Consider the following 24,051-nt stretch of genomic DNA (forward strand, 5'->3'; position numbering starts at 1 on the left):
TAGGCTGTGGCGTTGATGCTCAATTGGTAATAATGGACCCAAAGAAAATCTCCCCCACACCATTACACCACCACCACCAGCCTGAACCGCTGATACAAGGCAGGATGATCCATGCTTTCATGTTGTTGAGGCCAAATTGTGAGCCGAGCATCCGAATGTGTGAGCAGAAATGGAGACTCATCAGAGCAGCAACGTTTCTCCAATCTTCTATTGTCCAGTTTTGGTGAGTCTGTGTGAATTGTAGCCTCAGTTTCCTGTTCTTAGCTGACAGGAGCGGCACCCGGTGTGCTCTTCTGCTGCTGTAGCCCATCCGCCTCAAGGTTGGACGTGTTGTGTGTTCAGAGATGCTCTTCTGCAGAGCTCGGTTGTAACGAGTGCTTATTTGAGTTACTGTTGCCTTTCTATCAGCTGGAACCAGTCTGGCCATTCTCCTCTGACCTCTGGCCTCATCAACAAGGCATTTGCCCCCACAGAACTGCCGCTCACTGGATATTTCCTCTATGTCTGAGCATTCTCTGTAAACCCTAGAGATGGTTGTGCGTGAAAATCCCAGTTGATCAGCAGTTTCTGAAATACTCAGAGCAGCCAGTGTGTTTTACTTTAGCTTTAAATAAATAGTAAAAATAGCTTTTCTGTGCACAACTAGACCAGAATAAAAGACAAAACACACGGCTGATTGATTTATTGATTGAATATATTCAGCTTTACAAGTGAAAGCATAAAAAAGAATATTAGTTACTCCTCAAGCCTTAGAATTACATTAAATGTACACTATAGAGAAGGTTTGAGAGACCGTCTGCACACAAGAGGCTGAACCTGAATATAACTTAATAAAAAAGCACATTTATAACATGAACATTCACATGAGCTGAGATGCATTATGAGATATCTTCACACATACGGCTGAAGTCAGAGTTATTCGCCCTCCTGTTACATTTTCACTCTTGTATATTTTTACCCCAATTGGAGTAATGACAGTAAATAATATTAGACTAGATATTCTTCAAGACACTTCTATACAGCTTAAAGTGACATGTAAAGGCTTCACTAGGGTAATTAGGGTAAAGTTAGGGTAATTAGGCAAGTCATTGTATAACAGTGGTTTTGTTCTGGAGACAATCCAACACTAATATTGCTTAAAAGTGCTATTATGGGATTTCCGCCTGGATTTTGCCTACCCAAATTTAAAAGCTTCCCAAATCCACATGCAGAGGTGTAAATGCAAACATTTGGCCTCATTTTAAAGAAAACCTCTTGAGTTTTCATAAAACACTACTGAAAGTGTTTAAAATATCTGTATATGTCGTCTGTGTTATAATAAACACCTAAAAAAGAGGCGCTTTTTGTATTTTATTTTATATACTCAAGTTTGAAAGTATCTCTTTCAGGTTGTGTGTGTTCTAGCGTGCTGTAATTAATGTTGCTGGTTCCTGCACATGTCTGTAATCATAGGACAAAAGAGAAATGTCTCCACCATAATCTATGCAGAAGTTATTGTGTTCCAGCTGATGAGAGGTGCTGTACAAGCCACAGGGAGCGATCATTGTGTTCATATTTCACTATTCTTTTGCTTGATCAAACATAATTCAGTGTGTTTGGAGCACGTCAGACATATAAAAGGATCACTTATGCACATCAGCTCAAAAACTGAGGAGAATGGCCCTGAAGCGCACAGCATAAGGTAAGAGATGAGCTGTCTGTGCTATCTGGGGCTGCTTATTGATCATGAATGTATTGTTTTCACTTCTGCACCATGGAAACACCGAGATTCATTCAGCAACTGTTTGATATGTGAATATAATTCAGTAAAAAGAACGCTAGAACCGTATGAGCACCGGCAAGAGCTTTCATTTCAGCTATAACCTGTACATGTGTCATATGAGAAATATGAAAATGAAACAATGTTCAATACCCAGCTCTGGGATCCAAAATACTGTGTATTTAATAACTTTTGTACAGTAGAATAAAAACCAAAGTGATGCAGATGTGTGCATAAAATATAGATTCTACACTTTCAAACGAAACCACTTACGGGGATCTGGTGCAACGCTAGCCCTTTAAATCTGAAAGTGAAAGTCGGTGACGTCACAGACCCACAGAATTAGGGGGCTAATAATATTGACCTTAAAATGGGTTTAAAACAATTAAAAACTGCTTTTACTCTAGCCGAAATAAAACAAATGAGACTTTCTCCAGAAGAAAAAATATTATAGGAAACACTGTGAAAAATCCCTGAATCTGTTCAACATCATTTGGGAAATATTTGAAAACAATAATAAATGCACAGGAGGGTGAATAATTTTGCCCTCAACAACTGTAAACAAAGTCCATATATATAGTAGCCTATATTTATTCAGATTTATTTATAGTAAACAACTTCATTAAAAGACGAACACAGTTCCAGTCATTTTGCATTCACACGTGACTTCTGAGATGAACAAACCTTTTTTTTGGGGGGCTCCAGCATTTAAGGCAGCAGGAGGACTGAAGACCCTCTTTAAAGCAGTTTTAGTGTTGATTGTCTGCAATAATGTGATTTCACTGGCAGCATTCAAGTAGATGTGGCAAGAAAAAATGAGCTGTTCCATCGTCCGGCAGCAAATCCAGAAACTCTAATGGGGTCAGTTCCCTCGCCGCTACGATCAGAGTCTCTGTCATGAAGCAAAATTACAACCAAAAAAAGCTGAATTAACTGTGGGAAAACACCACTACTTCATAATAAACAGATTCCAGGGGCCCTTCATATACACTGCAAAAAAATGCTTTTCTTACTTAGATATTTTGTCTTGTTTCTAGTCCAAATATCTAAAAATTCCTAAATCAAGAAGCATTTTCTAGACAAGCAAAACATATTGTCTTGTTTTGAGAAATAATATGCCAATATTAAGTGACTTTTTCCTTAAAACAAGCAAAATAATCTGCCAATGGGGTAGGCAAAATAATCTTACGTCAAAAGAAAAAACAAGATTAATTTGCTTTCCTCATTGGCAGATTATTTTGCTTGTTTTAATATCTGGTGCAATACGGCGCAAGACATGTTTGGTGTGACTACAAATGAAAAAGCCATCTAGATAAGTGTAGATGTAGCCTGAGTTTCTTCTGTTTGTTCAAGTTTAACACACATCTGTTACCTTTGAGAGCTGAGAGGAGGATTGTGTTGTCATTTCCTGTTTTCCTGATCCTGTCACAGACCTCAGGGAATAGTTTCTGCCACCACAGACACTGAAGAGAGAACAGAAACCAGTCAGGTACAGTTCCCCCCCAAAAATGAACATAAACTCACTATTTACTCGCCATCAAGTGTTAATATGGAAATGAAATACAAGTCAGAGTAAACCTAGAATCACTACTTTCTTTATTGATTTGTGTTTTCCATACTGTCCCAAGCTTTTCGGATTTGGGGTTGTGTATTGTGTTATAAACAGTCAGGTCCATAAATATCAGGACATCGACACAACTCTGGCTCTGTACACCTACACAATAGATTTGAAGATGTGCTTTAACTACAGACTGTCAGCTTTAATTTGAGGGTGTTTACAGGTGAACGGTGAAGGAATTTGCATATGTTTGCATATGTGCCTCCTACTTGTTAAGGGACCAAAAGTAAAGGGACAGAATAATCATCATAAATCAAACTTTCACTCTCATTCATTCATTCATTTTCTTTTCGGCTTAGTCCCTTTATAAATCCGGGGTCGCCACAGCAGAATGAACCGCCAACTTATCCAGCACGCTTTTACGCAGCGGATGCACTTCCAGCTGCAACCCATCTCTGGAAAACATCCACACACACTCATTCACTATGGACAATTTAGCCTACCCAATTCACCTGTACCTCATGTGTTTGGACTGTGGGGGAAACCGGAGGAAACCCACGCGAACGGAGGGAGAACATGCAAACTCCACACAGAAATGCCAACTGACCCAGCCGAGGCTCAAACCAGCGACCTTCTTGCTGTGAAGCAACAGCACTACCTACTGCGCAACTGCGTCACCTACTTTATAACATTAGGTTGAAAATCCTTTGCAGTCAATTGTTTGGTGTTTCTGAGCTCACTGGTGTGAATTTTCCAGACATTCATTTTGTCCACGCCTAATGTATTTGCTATCTATCTGATGGGTTTGTTTCATACTTGACTGAGAGTGGCAGCTCTTTGGATCTCATCTTGAGAGATGCAAATGCAAACAGCACACTTGAAATGAACTCTGGACCTGTCATCTGCTCAAAGTAATTAAGATAATGAGGGAATAACACACACCTGGCCATGGCACAGCTGGGAAGTCAATTGTCCCATTACTTTTGGTCCCTTAACAAGTGGGAAGCACACTTATTTCCTACACCGTTCATCTGGTTTGCATGTAAATACCCTCAAATTAAAGCTTTCAGTCTGCAGTTAAAGCACATTTGCTTCATTTCAAATCCGTTGTGTTGGTGTGTAGAGCCAAAAATGTTAGACTTGTGTCCATGTCCAATTATTTATGGGCCTGACTGTATATTAATATTAAATATTGTTGTGTATATTTAATCTTCAACAATGTGAACTTCTATAAAGAAGTGTTTGACCATTCTGAATGCATATTTATCCAAACACTGAGGAGATTTCCCTGCATGGAAGACTTTCCCAAATTTGTCTCAGACGATCAAATCGACTGGTTGGAGATGTCATAAGTGTGTGTGAGTGTGTTACCAGTGTGTGGTGGTGCAGCTGGTGTTGTGCGTATGGGATGATGGCCTGTGGGCAGCGGTCCAGCAGTCTGTGGATGGAGTCCTCATGCTGGCCCAGTTTGGTGGAGCAGAGCACATGAACACTAAGTCCTGGGTCATCGGAGTCTGACAGCGGCTCCAGCAGAGGCAGAATAGAGGAGACCTGCAGCGTCGGCCCGCACAGCAGAGACTGAACACACAAACACAATCAATCACACCTCATGGGACCATTTTAAAGCAAACCAAATGGGAAAAACAGAGTTTACTCATCGTAGCTCTGTCTATTGTTGAGTCTTTATTTCTGGTTATTCTTCTAACAAAATGTTCAGCAAAAATGTGGATGCCCCTTTAAAAATGTGTATTTTTTCTATTTTCCAATGAATATATGATGGATGGATGGATGGATGGATGGATGGATGAATGGATGGATGGAGGGATGAATGGATGGATGGATGGATGGATGAATGCATGAATGAATGGATGGATGGATGGATGGATGGATGGATGGATGGATGAATGCATGGATGAATAGATGGATGTCTGGATGGATGGATGATGGATAGATGGATAGACAGACAGACAAAGACAAACAGATAGATGGATGGATGGACGAATGAATGGACAGACAAACGAATGGATGGATGGATAGATAGACAGACGGATGGAAAGATAGATAGATGGATAGATGGATGGATGGATGGATGGATGGATGGATGGATGGATGGACGGAAAGATAGATGGATGGATGGATGGATGGACGGAAAGATAGATAGATGGATGGATGAATGGACGGGAAAATAGATAGATGGATGGATGGAAGGATGGATGGATAGACAGACAAACAGATGAATGGACGAACAATCGAACGGATGGACAGACAGATGGGCGAACGGATGGATGGATAGACAGACAGACGGATGGAAAGATAGATAGATGGATGGATGGATGAATGCATGGATGAATAGATGGATGGATGGAAGGATGGATGGATGGATGGATGGATGGATGGATGGATGGATGAATGGATGGATAGACGGATGGATGGATGGATGGATGGATGGATAGATGGATGGATGGATAGACAGACAGACAGACAAAGACAAACAGATAGATGGATGGATGGACGAATGAATGGACAGACAAACGAATGGATAGATAGATAGACAGACGGATGGAAAGATAGATGGATGGATGGATGGATGGATGGATGCATGGATGGATGGATGGATGGATGGACGGAAAGATAGATGGATGGATGGATGGACGGACAGACGGAAAGATAGATAGGTGGATGGATGGATGGATGGATGGACAGAAAGATGGATGGATAGATGGATGGATGGATGAATGGACAGAAAGATAGATGGATGGATGGATGGATGGATGAATGGACGGGAAAATAGATAGATGGATGGATGGAAGAATGGACGGGAAGATAGATAGATGGATGGATGGAAGGATGGATAGACAGACAGACAAACAGATGAATGGACGAACAATCGAACGGATGGACAGACAGATGGGCAAATGGATGGATGGATGGATGGATAGACAGACAGACAGATGGACGGAAAGATAGACAGATGGATGGATGAACGGACAGACATAGATAGATGGATGAACAGATAAATGGACCAATAGATGGATAGATAGACAGAAAGACAGATGGACGGACGGACAAAATATAGATTGAACAATGGATGGATGGATGGATGGATGGACAGATAGATAGATGGACGGATGGACGAACAGACGGATGGGCGGACAGATGGACAGACAGACAGACAGTTGATAGATAGATAGATAGATAGATAGATAGATAGATAGATAGATAGATAGATAGATAGATAGATAGATAGATAGATAGATAGATAGATAGATAGATAGATAGATAGATAGATAGATAGATAGATAGATAGATAGATAGATAGATAGATAGATTAAATGTAATTAAATATCAGCACACACCTGTAGTTTGAGCAGGTCCTCCTGCTGGTCATGGTATAGGTTGGGTGTAAGGATGCTCACCCACGGATACAACATCCCATAATGAGAGCAGGAGTTTATCTGGACACCAAGAGACATTGGAGGAAAAACAATGTAGTTCCAGTGCAACTATTGAAGTCTGAATTATTAGCCCACCTAAATTATTAGCCCTCCTGAATTATTAGCCCTCCTGAATTATGAGCCCTCCTGAATTATGAGCCCTCCTGAATTATGAGCCCCTCTGCATATTTTTTTTTCTTAATTTATGTTTGACGGAAAGAAGATTTTTTTCCAACATTTCTAAACTGCATCAAAACCGCTCGGAAATACTCCCTCATCCTGATCATCACAGAGTCTCACCAGGTCATCAGCAGTTTTGAGGGCCTTGCAGCCGCTGGGATGGCTGCATGTTATCCTGCTGATGTAGACGGACACCAGCCGAAACAGCAGCTCCTGGATGGTGGATTCACGGGACGACGCCACTAGCAGAGACTCCCAAAAGTCCACCAATAACTGCGGACTGCTGTCGGGCTCCAGACGGTCCTTACAGAGCTCCTGAGAGAGAGACAGAAATCAACACACACCAGCATCACAAGGGGTTTCTGCAGGTTTCACAGGTCATCTTATTAAAGAGCCCTTATTATGGGTTTTTGAGAATGCCTTTCCATGTAGTGTGTAACACAGCTGTAAGTGACATGAAATGTCCAGCTGAGGCTTAAATCTGAAAGGGGACAGTGTTTAAAACTATTCATTTATCTATAAAAGAGTCGATTAATAGTGCATTAAATGGTCCCACTTTATATTAAGTGGCCTTAACTAATATGTACTTACACAGGAATTAAAAGTTTATTACAATGTACTTATTGTGTAAATACATGTATTTACTGTGTACTTATGCTTGATTAAATACCTGTTTGTAATTACATCAGTAATTAACTTATGTAATTACATTTGTAAATACACTGTTGACCATCCCTTACACCTTAATCCACCCTTAAACCTACCCATACCACCAAACTTATCCATAACCCAACCTCTATCCCAACTCAAGACCACCACAAGTGTTCTCAAATACATTATGAACACAGTAAGTACATTGTATTTATTTTTTGATGCAAGTACATAGTAGTTTAAATGAATCCCTTTAAATGAATCGCTGATGTATTGAGTCTTTAGCCATTCCGGCACGACAAAACCTGAAAATTGAAATCCCCAGCCCTGCCCACAAACACTGAAGTAAGAGAAAGAGGAAGACAAACACTGTAGCAGATACCAGTTAAATCATGTCGTGAAGACGCTGTGCTCTGAAGTGTGAGGGGAAAGTTAGTGTTATTTAAACTACCCAAAGATGAGGCTGTGAAGAGTCAGCGGTGGAGGTTTATTTTTGAAAAAATGACCTCAGCATTATCGCCCCAGCGTTGTGCTGTGTTCCTGTCATTTTTCTGACAAGTGCTTTAGCAAACTACACGCTTACAACAGTGAATTCGTCTGACGTTTGTTAAAGAAAAGACTATTTTTTTATTTTTTTTTATTAATTTAATTATTTTTTAGAGCTCGACAGGGACTTTACAGTACACAGCTCATGCATCAGTTTCTTCCTTCACAAGTGTTAGTGTGATTAAAATGGCTGCCTCCTTGTTTTCTCTAGCTTGCAAATTATGTATTTAATTATGTTTTGTTACTTGTGTAATGTGTCAGGGTAACTCTTTATATTCTCATATCGCATCTAAAGCCATGTTGAAAACGTAGTGCATGCTGCTTTGTTTACGGATTTAAATGAGTTTGTGAGCTCAAAATCCACTGCTGGGATTCTTTGCGGATGATCTTCATTTACACTGAGGAAGGGCGGAGGCTTGCTGAAGAACTACTGAGAGATTTCAGCTGCTGTCTGGGCGTTCCATGTCTTTCTACACCTTCCTTTCTTCATGTGTTCAATACTTTTCCCCTGCGTCATTCCATTTACACAGAACTTCATCAGTATACTAATTTGTTTGTTTTCTTTGCAAATGTGGAATTATTTGGTTGTTACCAAAATCTAGGGAAAAGTCAACGACACAGAAGTATGTTTTCCCCGAAAAAAGGTGACATGCTCAATACTTATCTCCCCCACTGTATTGTTGCATACTGTCCTCGTACAAAACAAATAAAACAAACTAAAGTCTCTCTACCTGGAAGAAGAGGTGTGCGTCCTCCAGGCTGATTCTGCTGTTCTCATGCAGGGCCACGAGCGCCGCCACCAGCAGCCCGTCCTGAGAGTCCCGCAGCTGCTGGGCCAGTAATGTGGGCATCAGACCCACACCTCTACCATGCAGGAGCAGTCGGGGCTCTTCGATGAAGCCATACACCTGCAGCATCTGGACAAACATTCATCAACAAAACACCTTCAGCAGAACTCTCCTGTAGCTTAAAGTGACATTTAAAGGCTTCACTAGGTTAATTAGGCTAATTAAGCAAGTCATTGTATAACACAGTAATTGCGCAGTGTGTGTGTGTGTGTGTGTGTGTGTGTGTGTGTGTGTGTGTGTGTGCTGGTAAATCACCTCGGCGTGGCGCTCCATCTGCTGGCTGTAAGTGTGACGGTCTCCCGTGCGCAGGGCTAGTGAGGCTCTACAGAGGGCCAGGGTGATGGACGGGGCCCCGGAGGCCTCCAGCTGCTCCAGAAGGGCCCCGGCGCCATCAGGGTCCGCGTTCAGCATTGATGAACAGCACACAACATGAGGAAGCTGAGCCGGTTCAGCAACACTGAAGATCTCCAGTACTTTATCAGCCACGTCCTGGAACACACACACACACACACACACACACACGATTGTTTTTCAGGGTTTCTGTAGATATCATAATGGCAAATTTAAGACTTTTTAAGAGCATTAAGTATTAAATTTAAGACTTACAGAATTATTCGCCCCCGCTGTTTATTTTTTCCTCCAATTTCTGTTTAACAGGAGCAGATTTCTCCAACACATGTCTAATCATACTAGTGTTAATAACTCATCTCTAATATCTGATTTATTTCCTCTTTGTCATGATGACAGTAAATAATATTAGACTAGATATTCTTCAAGACACTTCTATTCAGCTTAAAGTGACATGTAAAGGCTTCACTAGGGTAATTAGGGTAAAGTTAGGGTAATTAGGCAAGTTATTGTATAACGATGGTTTGTTCTGTAGACTATCCAAAACAAATATAGCTTAAAGGGGCGAATAATATTGAGCTTAAAATATTAAAAGCTGCTTTTATTCTAGCCGAAATAAAGCAAATAAGACTTCCTCTAGAAGAAAAAATATTATCAGACACACTGTGAACATTTCCCTATTCTGTTCAACATCATTTAGAAAATATTTTTAAAAAAGAAAAATGTAATTAAAAAAAGGAATATATATATATATTTGATTTCATTAAAGATATAATCCACATAAAAATTCAACCCAGGCTCATTGTGGACACATACCACTAGTTATATTTCTGAAGAGCACCAAATACCTTCCAGGAGCTACGTTTTGTTTGCAATTTTTGTTTTGGCCATAGATCTCAAATTTTTCTCGCGTGTGCTATTCTGGTCTGCTCTTCTCGCATAAATCCACCAGAGGCCACTGTCAACTGAACGACTGACTGATTGACCGATCAATGAACGACTGACCTGCCCACCCCCTTCCCTAAACCCAACCGACAATGTTTTCAAAAGCACTGATTGACCCGCCCACTCCCTTCCTTAAACCCAACCAACAGTGTTTTCAAAAGGACCGATTGAGCCGCTCACCCCTTTCCCTAAACCCAACCGACAGTGTTTTCAAAAGCACCGATTGACCCACCCACTCCCTTCCGTAAACCTAACCGACAGTTTTTTCAAAAGCACAGATTGACAAAAGCACCGATTGACCCGCCCACTCCCTTCCTTAAACCCAACCGACAGTGTTTTCAAAAGCACCGATTGACCCGCCCACTCCCTTCCTTAAACCCAACCGACAGTGTTTTCAAAAGCACCGATTGACCCGCCCACTCCCTTCCGTAATCACTATGTGATTTTTCAGGTTTTTTATTTGTAATAAATTTGCAACAATTTCAAGAACTCTATTTCCACATTGTCATTATGGGGGATTGTGTGTAGAATGTTGTAAATCAATGAATTAAATCCGTTTTGGAATAAGGCTGCAACATAAACAAATGTGGAAAAAGTGAAGCGCTGTGAATACTTTCTGGGTGCACTGTACGTGTTAATAAAATCTAAATAAAAAACCTTGCTCAGCTCCTCCACGGTTTCCTCATACAGCGAATGCTTCAGGAAGAAGATGAATCCTCGGCCGTAACCGCTTGATACGCCACTCATGGAGACGTTCCTCTGAATAACATCCGTCACAGTGAGACCCGACATCTTATAATATGGGAGAGCCAAATGACAATCCTTCTTATCAAACCTGCAGATCACAGGAGAACGAGCCACAGTTTATAATTAATGCCCACTATCAATCCTTTACACTGACACATTATAAAACAGCATTGTTACACAGCTGTCTGCAATACTCACTTCTGATTGGTCATTTTAAGGTATGTTACTCCCAGATAACAACTGCTAAATAACACAGAATCATCCGGAAACTGAGGATTATCTTGACCGTCAGAAAACACATTAACTTTTTTATGTTTTTATATATATTTGTATGTGTGTGTATATATATATATATATTTCTACATCTAGTGTCTGAATAATGCGCAGGTTAGTGTATACTCCATCAGCTGTTTCTGTCAGCTTTGTGTTTTTGACTGCTTGGCGCCATTTTTTTTACTATCAGCATTTTTGATGATTTTCATCTAAATTTGACAGTTCTAGATTACAGACATCAATGAATAAATAAATAATGTAAAAAATCTATGAGAAAAGATTAACTGACGGCTTTTGAGAATCCACCATGGTTTAAAAAACACAATTAGTTGAGAAATCTATATATTTTTTGCCCAGCTCTCCAGCTGACCTGCTGAAACAGTCTCCTAAATGAGCGCAGCTCTCCTGAAAGGCCTCCAGCAGCTCCTGCTTCTCCTCAGCAGGGCCGTTCTGCAGTTTAAGCAGCGCTGACCGCAGAAGAAGATGAGCTTCACTGAGCAGATGAACACAGCTCTGTGAACACGGGTTGGACTGCTCGTACCGCTTACTGTACTCCACCTGAGACAAAACAATGACAAAACATGACAATATAACAGCTTACAGTACTCAATCTAAGACAAAACTATTACAAATATGACAATATCTGCTTATTGTACACCTCCTGAGGCAAAACATTGAAAATAAATGTCAACATCTGCTTACTATACCCAACCTGAGACAAAACAATGACAAAACTTGACAATAAAACAGCTTTCAGTACTCAATCTAAGATCAAACTATGGCAAATATAACAATATCTGCTTCCTGTGCTCCACCTGAGGCACAACAATTACAATATATGACAATATAACTGCTTACAATAGTCTTCCAAAGGCAAAACATGACAATATCTGCTTACTGTACTCAACCTGAGACAAAACAATGACAATATATGACAATATAACTGCTTATTGTAGTCTTCCTGAGGCAATTCAATCAAAAAACATGACAATTACTGCTTAATGTACACCTCCTGAGGCAAAACATTGAAAAGAAATGTTAATATCTGCTTACTGTACTCCTACTGAGGCAAAACTATGATAACCCTACTGAAAAATCCAGCTTTAGCTGGTCGTCCAGGCTGGTTTTAGAGGGGTTTTGGCCATTTCCAGGCTGGTTTCCAGCCATTTCCAGCCTGGTCTTAGCTGGTCAGGGTGAGAGTCCAGCCAAAACCAGCTATGTCCAGCTTAAACCAGGCTGGTCAAGCTGGTTTTAGCTGGATTAAGTTGGTCATTTTCCAGCCTGACCAGCTGAGAGCAGGCTGGAAATGGCTGGAAACCAGCCTGGAAATGGCCAAAACCACCCTAAAACCAGCCTGGTCAAACAGCTAAAACCAGCCAACCAGCCTAGGCTGGTTTAAGCTGGATTTTTCAGCAGGGAAAACTTGGCAATAACCGCTTACTGTAGTCTTCCTGAGGCAAAACAATCACAAACCATGACGACATCTGCTTACTGTACACCTCCTGAGACAAAACAATGACAAAACTTGACAATAACACAGCTTACAGTACTCAATCTAAGATAAAACTATTACAAACATGATAGTATCTGCTTATTATACACCTCCTGAGACAAAACAATGGCAAAACCTGACAATATAACAGCTTACAGTAGTCTACGACTGCTTGCCTGTTCTAATTGCGCAAGATTGAACAATAAAGCTCTGTATAATCTGCACAGAATAATCTATTGATGAGAAACGAGATGCAGTACTATTTCTCTGTAGAGCTGCAGTGTGGACACAGAGCTGATCACATACAGGTTCCAGCCGTGAGCGCTGTCCGGCGCCTCTGTCGACTTACAGACCGACGACTTTCTGGATCTGAGGAGCACAGAAGAGCAGGATCACAGATCATAACTGCAGATTTACTACAACCCCGAATCAGAAGAAGCTGGGACAGCAGGGAAAACGCACATTAAAATCTGTTGACTGGCCTGCCTGCAGTCCTGACCTGTCTCTGATAGAGAATCTGTGGTGCATTTTGAAGTGCAACTGTACTGTTGTCCACCTTAAGAACTGGACAAAATGACACCTGAAACACGTCACCACTTGGTGTCTTCAGTCCCTAACATCCCTAAAACTTTCCTGTTTTAATTGCGTTTTCCATACTGTGCCAGCTTTTTCTGATTTGGGGTTGTACTTGCGTTTTCTCATGTTAAAGTCAAGGATGTAAAAAGGTAAGGCAGGGGAAAACACAGCATAAAGACAGAAGGTTTGTCTACAGCAGTCAGCCATGTACTGTATATTGACCCAGTGGAGCTCCAGACGAAGTTGAGTCGAGCTGCACATTTAATTCCGCAGCGAGTTGAGCAGCTTTGGTCTTATGTTTTTTGGATATAATCGGGGTTAGCAGCCGGATATCCCTTTTAGACAGCTTCCTCTTGTGTCCACAGTTCCTCCTGTTGCATGTGGTTCTTCTTCTTGGTGGTTTGCTGACATCGGATTTCGTGGCTCTTGATCATCACAAAGACTTGCTGTCTTGGTCACAGATGCGTCAGTAAGATGCACACCAACAATTTGTCCACTTTTGAACTCTAAGTCACCGGTAATGTTGTGTGCGTTGCAATATTATAAGCTAAACTGTGGTATTAGGCTGCTAATGAAACCTTCACACTGCTGGAATGAAGATCAATGAAGATCTAATTACCCTAACCTGCCTAGTTACCCTAATTACCCTAGTGAAGCCTTTACATGTCACTTTAAGCTGTATAGAAGTGTCTTGAAGAATATCTAGTCTAATATAATTTACTGTCATCATGACAAAGAGGAAATAAATCAGTTATTAGAGATGAGTTATTAATACTGTTATGATTAGACATGTGCTGAAAAAAATCTCTCCATTAAACAGAAATTGGGGAAATAAAAATATCAGGGGGGCTAATAATTCTGACTTTAACTGTATATATATATATAGTTTGTTCCCCAGTTTCTGTATAAGGGAGAGAAGATTTTGTTCTACACATTTCTAAACATCTTTATTTTCTCTTTGTCATGATGACAGCATATAATATTAGACTGGATATGCTTCAAGACACTGGTATTCAGCTTAAAGTCACATTTAAAGGCTTCACTAGGGTAATTAGGGTAAAGTTAGGGTAATTAGGCAAGTCATTGTATAACAGTGGTTTGTTTTAGGAGACAATCCAAAATAATAACATTGACCTTAAAATGGCTGTAAAACTATTAAAAACTGCTTTTATTCTAGCCGAAATAAAACTTTCTCCAGAAGAACAGATATTATAGGAAATACTGTGATAAAGGTCTTGCTCTGCTAAACAATTGAACATTCACAGGAGGACGAATAATCCTGACTTCAACTGTATGTGACTAATAGAGCTGGGTTAAACAGAGACAAGAGGAATCCCCAAGCCAAAGTGCGAGTTCTGCATCTTATTCAAGAGGGCTGAAATGTCCCTTCTGAACAGCACTGGGGTGTTAGAGCGGCCGCATGCAGGTTAGACTCACAGCGAGTTATTTTGGGGGGTTTGTTTACTGTTAGTTTCACACCGCTCGCTAACTTACAGGAAGGATTTGGACAGAAGGCTTTCCAAAGTCGGCGCTGAGGTGGCATCTAGACCTACAGCTAATAAAATGCCAGTCAGCGCTCTGTGTTCCCTCCATTCACTACAATAAGAGTAACACACAGGCCATTTACAAAGGACACTACCGGAGATATGCAAACCATCAATCAATCATATTCTATCATGCAATTCTTTAAAGTGCTGTGTGAAACAACATAATAAAGAAAATGAAAAAAGATCTCTGGTGACTTTGACAAAACAATATAAAAATTCCCTTATTTTCAACAAAAATAGAGACTTCTAAAATTCCATGATATTCCAGAAATCACATAATTCAGAAATTCCAAGATATTCTATAAATTTCATATTCCAGAAATTCCATGATATTCCAGAAATCACATATTTCAGAAATTCCAAGATATTCTAGAAATTCCATAATATTCCAGAAATTCCATGATATTTTAGAAATTCCATGATAATCTATCATGTACTAATTTATTGTGTTGTTTCACAACAAAAGACAAAGTTCCTCGATGCTCAATGCCTTTGACTATGAAAGACAATATAAAATATATTAACTATATATACATAACAATATAAAAAATTTCCTGACTTTCGATGTCTGTAAGAGATATTTCCATGATATTAAAAAATCCCATGATATTCTGGAAATTCCATTAGATTCTAGATAACGGAAACTTTAAAATATTCTGGAAAATAGACAATTAAATTCAAGATTTCCATGACAATCCAGAAATTCCATAATATTCAGAAAACTCACAATATTTCTGAAATATTCCGGAAATTACATGATACTCTATCATGTAATTCTTCATTGCATTGTGTGAAGCACCGCAATAAAGAAAGCGAAAAACAAAGATCCCTGATGCTCAATGACTTTGACAAAACAATATAAACCTCCTTCACTTACAACTTCTGTAAGAGACTTCTAAAATGCCCAGATATTCCAAAACAATTTATGATATTTTAGATATTATATAATATTCTAAAAATTACAAGACTGTCCCGAATCACATGATAATTATGAAATTACCTGATATTCCAGAAATTACATCATATTCTGGCAATAATTCCATGATATTTTAGAAATTCCTTGATATTCAAAAAAAATGTTGCTGGAATTACATGATATTTTCTTGAAATGACTCGATATTTCCAAAATTCCATGATATTCCGGAAATGACGCAATATTATGAAAATTACATGATATTCTGGAAATTCCATGACATTCCAAAAAACCAATGATATTCCAAAAATTCCATCTTATTCCAGATATTCTGAAAATTTCATGATTTCAGAAATTCCTAAAATTACGTGATATTCTGAAAATGACACAATTTTCCGGAAATCACATGCTATTCCAGAAATCCCATGATATTCTAGAAATGGCGAGGGAACCCTGTTTAACTGCAGTGACTGTGAAGATGCGCACTTACGTGTTTTTGCGCGCCGGTCTCTCAGTGTTTTCTTTGCTGTCCACATCTGCTGCTGTCAGCAGAACGATATGATCTCCATCCTGACAGAGAACCTTGAGGCCGATAAAGAGCTGGATCCGCAGAGCGCACACCTCCATGCTGAAGGGCGGACAGGCCTGACAGGAGCACAGACACGTTTACGGTCACACAGGGAAAAGAACGTGCATCCTAATCATCAGAACAATGAGATCTGGTGGAGTGACTCTTCTAAAAGCTGGCAATGCAATATATTATTATATTTTACATATTTATATTTATTAATATTTTCTATTGTATGTTTCCACTTTCCATAATTGGAAAAACGTTTTGTTAGTTTGCTAACTTTTTCCCATTTGGATTCAGTGATAAGAGCTGTGCTAATGAGCAAGCTTGAACCCCTTGTACATTAAGGTAGCGTTTAGAAAAAACAAAACAACAGCGCAGAAACTCGACACAGAGGAACATAAACACCTCACTGCCAACTACTGTTTCAGAAGTGTTACTGCAGAGCAACAGAAACAGCGCAGGAGTATGAATGCACATATACACGCGTTGCATGCGCTGTGGGTCACGCCGATCACTCGACGCAGAAGTATCAACCAGGCTTTACTCTGTGCCTGAAAACCAAAGAGGACTTTGGACCCGAGTTAAAACAAAGTAATGCAAGAGCAGAGATGTGTGTGCTGAGCTGCGTTACCTTCATGGTGGTGTCGATGTAGGGGTCCTGAACCCGAGCTGCTACTGCACTGCATCTGACGGTGAAACACTGCAGAGCGTTCCTACACAAACACACACACAACCTTTTCTCATTTATACTTAAAGCAGTGCGCAGTGGGCAGCACGTTCACCTTACAGCACGAAGGTTCGAGCCTTGACTGGGTCAGTTGGCGTTTCTGTGTGGAGTTTATGTGGGTTTCCTCCGGGTGCTCCGGTTTCCCCCACAGTCCAAACACATGCGGTACAGGTGAATTGGGTAGGCTAAATTGTTCGTAGTGTACGGGTGTGAATGAGTGCATATGGATGTTTCCCAGAGATGGATTGCAGCTGGAGGGGCATCCGCTGTGTGAAATATATGCTGGATGAGTTGGCGGTTCATTCCACTGTGGCGATGCCTGTTTAATAAAGGGACTAAGCCGAAAAGAAAATTAATGAATGAATATTTGTGTTTACTGTCTATATTTTTGTGTATACATGCATTGGCGGCACAGTGGCTTAGTGGTCGCCTCACTGCAAGAAGGTCACTGCTTTGAGTCCCGGCTGGGTCAGTTACATGTTCTCTGGATGAACTAAACTGGCCGTAGTGTATGTGTGAATGAGTGTGTATGGGTGTTTCCTGGTAATGGGTTGTGGCTGGAAGGGCATCCGCTGTGTAAAACATATGCTGGAATAATTGGTGGTTCATTCCACAATGGCAACCTCTGATAAATAAGGGAGTAAGCCGAAGGCAAATGAATGAATGAAATATATGCATGGCAGTATTGTAAAAAATGCTAGTTTAAATTTATATATAATAAAATGTATATATATATATTACTTTTTGTGTGACTGGTCTTAATTTTATGGGACCGTTAATTATCAAAAGTTGCTGTGTGTGTGTGTGCGTGTGTATGGACAGAGTCTGAACAATCTACCTGGTGATGACGTAGAGGAACTGGTCACTAAGCACAGCCTGGTGGGCCTTTTCTGGGTACTGGTATGTGGACACGAGCTCCACTGAAGACTTTAAGCTGTACATGTAGCCGGTGTTGGGCAAGGAGAAGAAAACAAACATACAATCAGGATCCCCACATCTGGAGATGGAGGATTCTTCCTGTTTACCTGTTCAATCAGACGGAGGAAACCATTGAGTGGAAAACAGGGGTGTGCGACAGCATGTAACGTGTTCAGTGTTAGTTGAGTGTAATGAGATACTATAATTACATTTAAGGTCATCTTACATATATATATATATATATATATATATATATATATATATATTTCTTTTTTTTTTTTTTTTTCATTTTCCACTGTAATTATATTGCACTTGACATAGACTCGATGTGTACTGTCCCGTCAACTGTCTAAAACTAAACTAAAACCCTTTACGTGGTCTAAACCGTGAGATTTGTGATCCGTTACACCACTAGTTTTAACTACTCTTATCTTCTTTACGCAATGTTGGTGTTTTAGTTTATTTTGTTTACATATATCCAGATCTATTTAACTGTCTATTTTAGTGTTTCTTAGTTGTGCTTGATTCATTGTGTAAATTTTGGTGTTGTTTTTGGGATGACCATTTTAACAATCTGTCCTGGGACAAATAAACAAATCAAATTAAAGTACACATCCATCACTGTTTCCTACAAACACATACCAGTAAATATCGGGTGGAGCTGTAGGGAGTGCAAGCGTGTCTCCTCTACGCTGCAGCCTTGGAAGAAATCAGGCGCAAACCTCCTAAAGAGAGAACAGAAAGAGGTGATATCTAGAAAACACCACACAATGAGAACACGGCCCGCTTCTGTTAGGTTTTCTGCATACCTGAATAAAACGTAAACCACAGTGGTTTCTCCTCGACTTTCAGAGTCCATAGCTGTACACTCTGGGACTAAAGTGATCCCGCAGTGCTGCGCTTCAGAACCCAGCATCTCCTGGTGCTTAGGAAACACAAAGAAGTCCTCCTGCTCATGGAGCGGGCTGAAGCCGTCTTTCTTCATCTCTGCAGGAGAATACGGAGGGATAAATGTGTGCCGATTACAGTTCAGGACACGTGCATGTTGCTGTTGAATTATGTGCAGTACTGCAAATCAGTGTTGCCAATTTAACGTCTTTCAAAACCCCTTTAGTGGCAGAAAATCTACTTCTTGGACAAAGCCTAGGTCATGGGACTAATCGCAAGAGCCTAGGTCATGGAATCACTCAGAAAGAGCCTGGATCATGGGAACACTGACAAGAACCTGGGTCATGGGACAAACTGGCAAGACACTGGGTGATGGGACAAGAGCCTGAGTCATTGGATCACTGGCATGAGCCTGCGACATCGGACAATAGCCTGGGTCATCGGACCCATCGGAAAGAGCCTGGGTCATGGCACCACTGGCAAGAGCCTGGGTCATGGGAAAAACTGACAAGAGACTGGGTAATAGAACAAGAGCCTGGGTCATGGGACCAATCAGAAAGAGCCTGAGTCATTGGATGACTGGCATGAGCCTGCGTCATGGGACAATAGCCTAGGTCATGGGACCAATCGAAAAGAGCCTGGGTCATGGCACAACTGGCAAGAATCTGGGTCATGGGACAAGAGCCCGGGTTATGGGACCAATCGGAAAGAGCCTGGGTCTTGGGACCACTGGCAAGAGCCTGGGTCATGGGACAATAGCCAGGGTCATGGGACCAATGCGAAAGAGCTTGGGTCATGGGACCCCTGGCAAGAATCTGAGTCATGGGACAAGAGTCTGCGTCATTGGACCAATCGCAAAAGCCTAGGTCATAAGACTAATCACAAAGAGCCTTGGTTATGGAACCAATCGGAAAGAGCCTGGGTCTTGGGACCACTGGCAAGAGTCTGGGTCACGGGACCACTGGCAAGACCCTAGGTCACGAAACCACTGGTCATGGCCCCACTGGCCCCACGTTTTATTCAGATTGGGTCATGGGACCAATGCAAAAGAGCTTGGGTCATGGGACCACTGGCAAGAATCTGAGTCATGGGACAAGAGCCTGGGTCATTGGACCAATCGCAAAAGCCGAGGTCATAAGACTAATTACAAAGAGCCTGGGTTACGGAACCAATCGGAAAGAGCCTGGGTTATGGAACCAATCGGAAAGAGCCAAATAGAAAGAACCGGGGTCATGGGATGCTGGCAAAAGCCTGGGTCATCAGACCACTGACAAGAGCCCGATTCATGGGACAACTGGCAAGACCCTGGGTCATGCAACCACTGGCAAAAAATCTGGGTCATGGGGCAATAGTTTGGGTCATGGAACCAATCGGAAAGAGCCTGGGTCATGGAACCACTGGCAAGAGACTAGGTCATGTGACAAAAGCCTAGGTCATGGAACCAATCGCAAAAACCTGGAATATGGGACCAATCGGAAAGAGCCTGGGTCATGCGACCACTGGCAAGAACCACAAGAGTCCTGATCATCGAACAAACCACAAAGGCCTGGGTCACTGGACCAATCATAAGAGAATGGGTTACTGGACCAATCTCAAGGGTCTGGGTCAGCAGACCAATCACAACAGACTGGGTCATTGGACCAATCACAGGAGACTGGGTCATCGTACCAATCACAAGAGACTGTGTCATCAGACCAATCACAGCAGATTAGCCTCATGCAAAGGAGGTGTTTGGAAAAATGAATTGCTGAACGAATCGTATGGGAATCGTTGGGGTAATTTTGTAAAAATAAATGCAAATTTTAAGACAAAGAGTTTTTGATCTTGCATTCACATTGTTGGAGACCCCCATATCCAAACTATAAACTTAAGAAAATATATTTTTTATTAAAATAAATGCATAATAGGAGCACTTTAGATATGTTGTTACTGGTGGCGTGCAGCAATACCTGCATCGTCCTCTAAGCTGGTCTCCACCATGATATCTACAGGAAGCAGAGCGTTTTCTTCAGCAGTCTGAGCACTCTTCTGCTGTTGGACCAGCTTTATGACCAGCACCTCCAGCTCTGTCTGCAGGGCCAGGTATCCCGCACAAAAGGCCACCTGAGATGGGCTCCAGCCCTGGATATGCAGTATCAGAACTCTCTCGAAGTCCAGCACCGACAGCTGCTCGCTCAGAGTCTGCCGCTTCAGACTGAAGACCACCAGACTCTTGGCACTCCCCACCAGAAGATCACCTGCCACAGAACACTCAGTTTGGAAGAGATACTATGCTCGTGTTGTAGTAGTGTTGTTGCAGTATTGTAGTAGTGTTGTAGTAATGTTGTAGAAGCATTGTAGTAGTGTTGTTGTAGTGTTGTTGTAGCATTGTAGTAGTGTTGTTGTAGCATTGTAGTAGTGTTGTTGTAGCATTGTAGTAGTGTTGTTGTAGTGTTGTAGTAGTGTTGTTGTAGCATTGTAGTAGTGTTGTTGTAGCATTGTAGTAGTGTTGTTGTAGTGTTGCAGTAGTGTTTTTGTGGTGTTGTAGTGTTGTACTAGTGGTGTTCTAGTGTTGTAGTAGTGTTGTAGTGTTGTAGTAGTGTTGTGGTGGTGTTGTAGTGATGTCGTAGTGTTGAAGTAGTGGTGTTGTAGTAGTGTTGTAGAGATGTCGTAGTGTAGTAGTAGTGGTGTTGTAGTAGTGTTGTAGTGATGACGTAGTGTAGTAGTAGTGGTGTTGTAGTAGTGTTGTAGTGATGTTGTAGTGTTGTAGCAGTGTTGTGGTGGTGTTGTAGTGTTGTAGTGGTGTTGTGGTGGTGTTGTAGTGATGTCGTAGTGTTGAAGTAGTGGTGTTGTAGTAGTGTTGTAGTGATGTCGTAGTGTAGTAGTAGTGGTGTTGTAGTAGTGTTGTAGTGATGTCGTAGTGTTGAAGTAGTGGTGTTGTAGTAGTGTTGTAGTGATGTCGTAGTGTAGTAGTAGTGGTGTTGTAGTGTTGAAGTAGTGGTGTTGTAGTAGTGTTGTAGTGATGTCGTAGTGTAGTAGTAGTGGTGTTGTAGTGGTGTTGTAGTGATGTCAAAGTGTTGAAGTAGTGGTGTTGTAGTAGTGTTGTAGTGATGTCGTAGTGTAGTAGTAGTGGTGTTGTAGTAGTGTTGTAGTGATGTTGTAGTTTTGTAGTAGTGTTGTGGTGGTGTTGTAGTAGTGTTGTGGTGGTGTTGTAGTGGTGTTGTAGTGATGTCAAAGTGTTGAAGTAGTGGTGTTGTAGTAGTGTTGTAGTGATGTTGTAGTGTAGTAGTAGTGGTGTTGTAGTAGTGTTGTAGTGATGTTGTAGTTTTGTAGTAGTGTTGTGGTAGTGTTGTAGTAGTGTTGTAGTAGTGTTGTAGTGATGTCTATTTCATTTTAAAAAGTATCGACTTCGGTACGAATCGGTACTAAAACTTTAATCAGTTGCTCACTATGAAATGTTTCAGTGTTCGAGTACAGCTGAAGTCAAAATTTGGTCAGCCCTCCTGTTCTTACCGGTGAGACTGCAGCAGGCCACACACAGCGGCGGCTCAAACAGCGGGATTTCTATGATCTCCATCTGCTCTTTAGGAGCTCCGCGGAAGGACGAGCCGCGCAGGAGGTGACCCAGCAGACGCACCCCGACTCGGGTCTTCTCCACGGCCTGGTACCTCCAGTTAGTGTAGGCCCGCAGGTACGTGGCATTGTTCTTCTCTTCTATGGTGACAAGATAATCCCCTGACAACAAAAACACACACACACACACACAAAGCAAACACATGATTACACACACACACACACACACACACACACATACTATATGAGTACTAGAGATGCACTGATCGAACAGACGATTTAGCAATTTTGTGTAGCAGTAGTGTTGTAGTGGTGTTTTAGTAGTAGTTTAGTAGTAATGTAGGAGTAGTGTTGTGGTTGTGTTGCAGTAGTATTGTAGTAGTGTTTAGTACTGTTGTAGTAGTGTTCTTGTAGCGTTGTAGTAGTGGTGTTGAAGTGTTGTCGTAATGTTGTGGTTGTGTTGTAGTAGTGTTGTTGCAGCATTGTAGTAGTGATGGTGTTGTAGTGTTGTATGTAGTAAGTTGTAACATGTAGTAAGTTGCTCTGGTCTCTGTGACGTTACTACAACCTTCAAAATATGAGAAAAAATCTTTTGAGATATACGGTAGTGTTTTTATTGATCTTATTGGCTACTGTATGTACACAGTACACAGGTTTTGAAAAAGGATCACCTGTAGTAAGTTGGTCTGGTCTCAGTGAAGTTACTACAACCTTTAAAATATGAATAAATATCTTTAGAGATTTTAAAGATACTGTGCGGTAGTGTTTTTATTTATCTATTTGACTACTGTATGTACAGTAAAGGTTGTTTTGACAAAATATCAGCTGTAGTAAGTTGGTCTGGTCTCCGTTAGGTTACTACAACCTTCAAAATATCAATAAAAATCTTTAGTAAAGTACAGTAGTGTTTTAATTTATTTATTTGACTACTGTATGTACAGTACGGGTTGTTTTGACAAAGTATCAGCTGTAGTAAGTTGGTCTGGTCTAGTATGTAGTAGTGTAACTGTAGTGTAGGAGTTGTTAGCTGCAGTGTAGTATGGAGTTGTGTAGCAGTAGTAGTGCAGCAGAGTTAGTGTAGTGTGCAATGTAGTTGTGTAGCAGCAGCAGTAATGTAGCAGTAGTGTAGGAGTTGTTTAGCAGTAGTGTTGTATGTAGTAGTGTAACAGTAGTGTAGGAGGTGTTTAGCTGTAACTTATTTGTGTAGCAGTAGTGGTGTATCTGCGCACTGACCCACGGCGCTGTGTTGCAGGCTGAGCACGGTCCCCGCGCAGCTGAACCGGCAGATGACCGGACTCTCCTCCCGCTGCAGGTCAAACGCCTCTATCTTGCAGCCGCCAGCGCTCACCACGAACAGCGCCCCGCCGCCGCAGCACACCAGCCCAGGCTCCTGCTCCGCCGACACGATCCGCTGCGCCGCGAAAGGGTGGCAGTTGTAAACGTGGACCATTTCTACAGCTCCGGGACCGGCGGTAGCTACATCACGGAGGAGAATCACGGAAGATGTGAGCGCAAACACCGGGGCGGATCCGGCAGAGTCACGGCTCGAAGCACAAGGGTGTTTACAGTGGGCGT

The 24,051-nt window shown here is 41.4% G+C and overlaps 1 protein-coding gene across 2 annotated transcripts; it reads right to left on the reverse strand.

Annotated features, from left to right (window-relative positions):
- Positions 1–667: 667 nt before the first annotated feature.
- Positions 668–24,051, reverse strand: hps3 (HPS3 biogenesis of lysosomal organelles complex 2 subunit 1). Of its 2 annotated transcripts, XM_005161859.4 has the most exons (19): positions 23,710–23,987; positions 22,417–22,638; positions 20,874–21,161; positions 18,846–19,023; positions 18,679–18,761; positions 17,957–18,143; positions 17,023–17,104; positions 16,308–16,462; positions 14,852–14,953; positions 13,042–13,150; positions 11,660–11,847; positions 10,927–11,104; positions 9,232–9,465; positions 8,860–9,045; positions 7,052–7,246; positions 6,674–6,772; positions 4,689–4,895; positions 3,132–3,222; positions 668–2,651 (listed from the first exon to the last, which is right to left on the reverse strand). In XM_005161859.4, the coding sequence occupies exons 1-19, from the start codon at positions 23,924–23,926 to the stop codon at positions 2,539–2,541; spliced, it is 3,114 nt and encodes a 1,037-aa protein (XP_005161916.1). In that variant the 5' UTR covers positions 23,927–23,987; the 3' UTR covers positions 668–2,538. The 2 variants fall into 2 exon arrangements, with proteins under 2 accessions (XP_005161916.1, NP_001180471.1); NM_001193542.1 differs by lacking the exon at positions 14,852–14,953 and having other exon boundaries at positions 2,354–2,651; positions 23,710–24,051.

Source organism: Danio rerio, chromosome 22, assembly GCF_049306965.1.
Source record: "Danio rerio strain Tuebingen ecotype United States chromosome 22, GRCz12tu, whole genome shotgun sequence".
In the NCBI taxonomy this organism is placed as follows: Eukaryota; Metazoa; Chordata; class Actinopteri; order Cypriniformes; family Danionidae; genus Danio; species Danio rerio.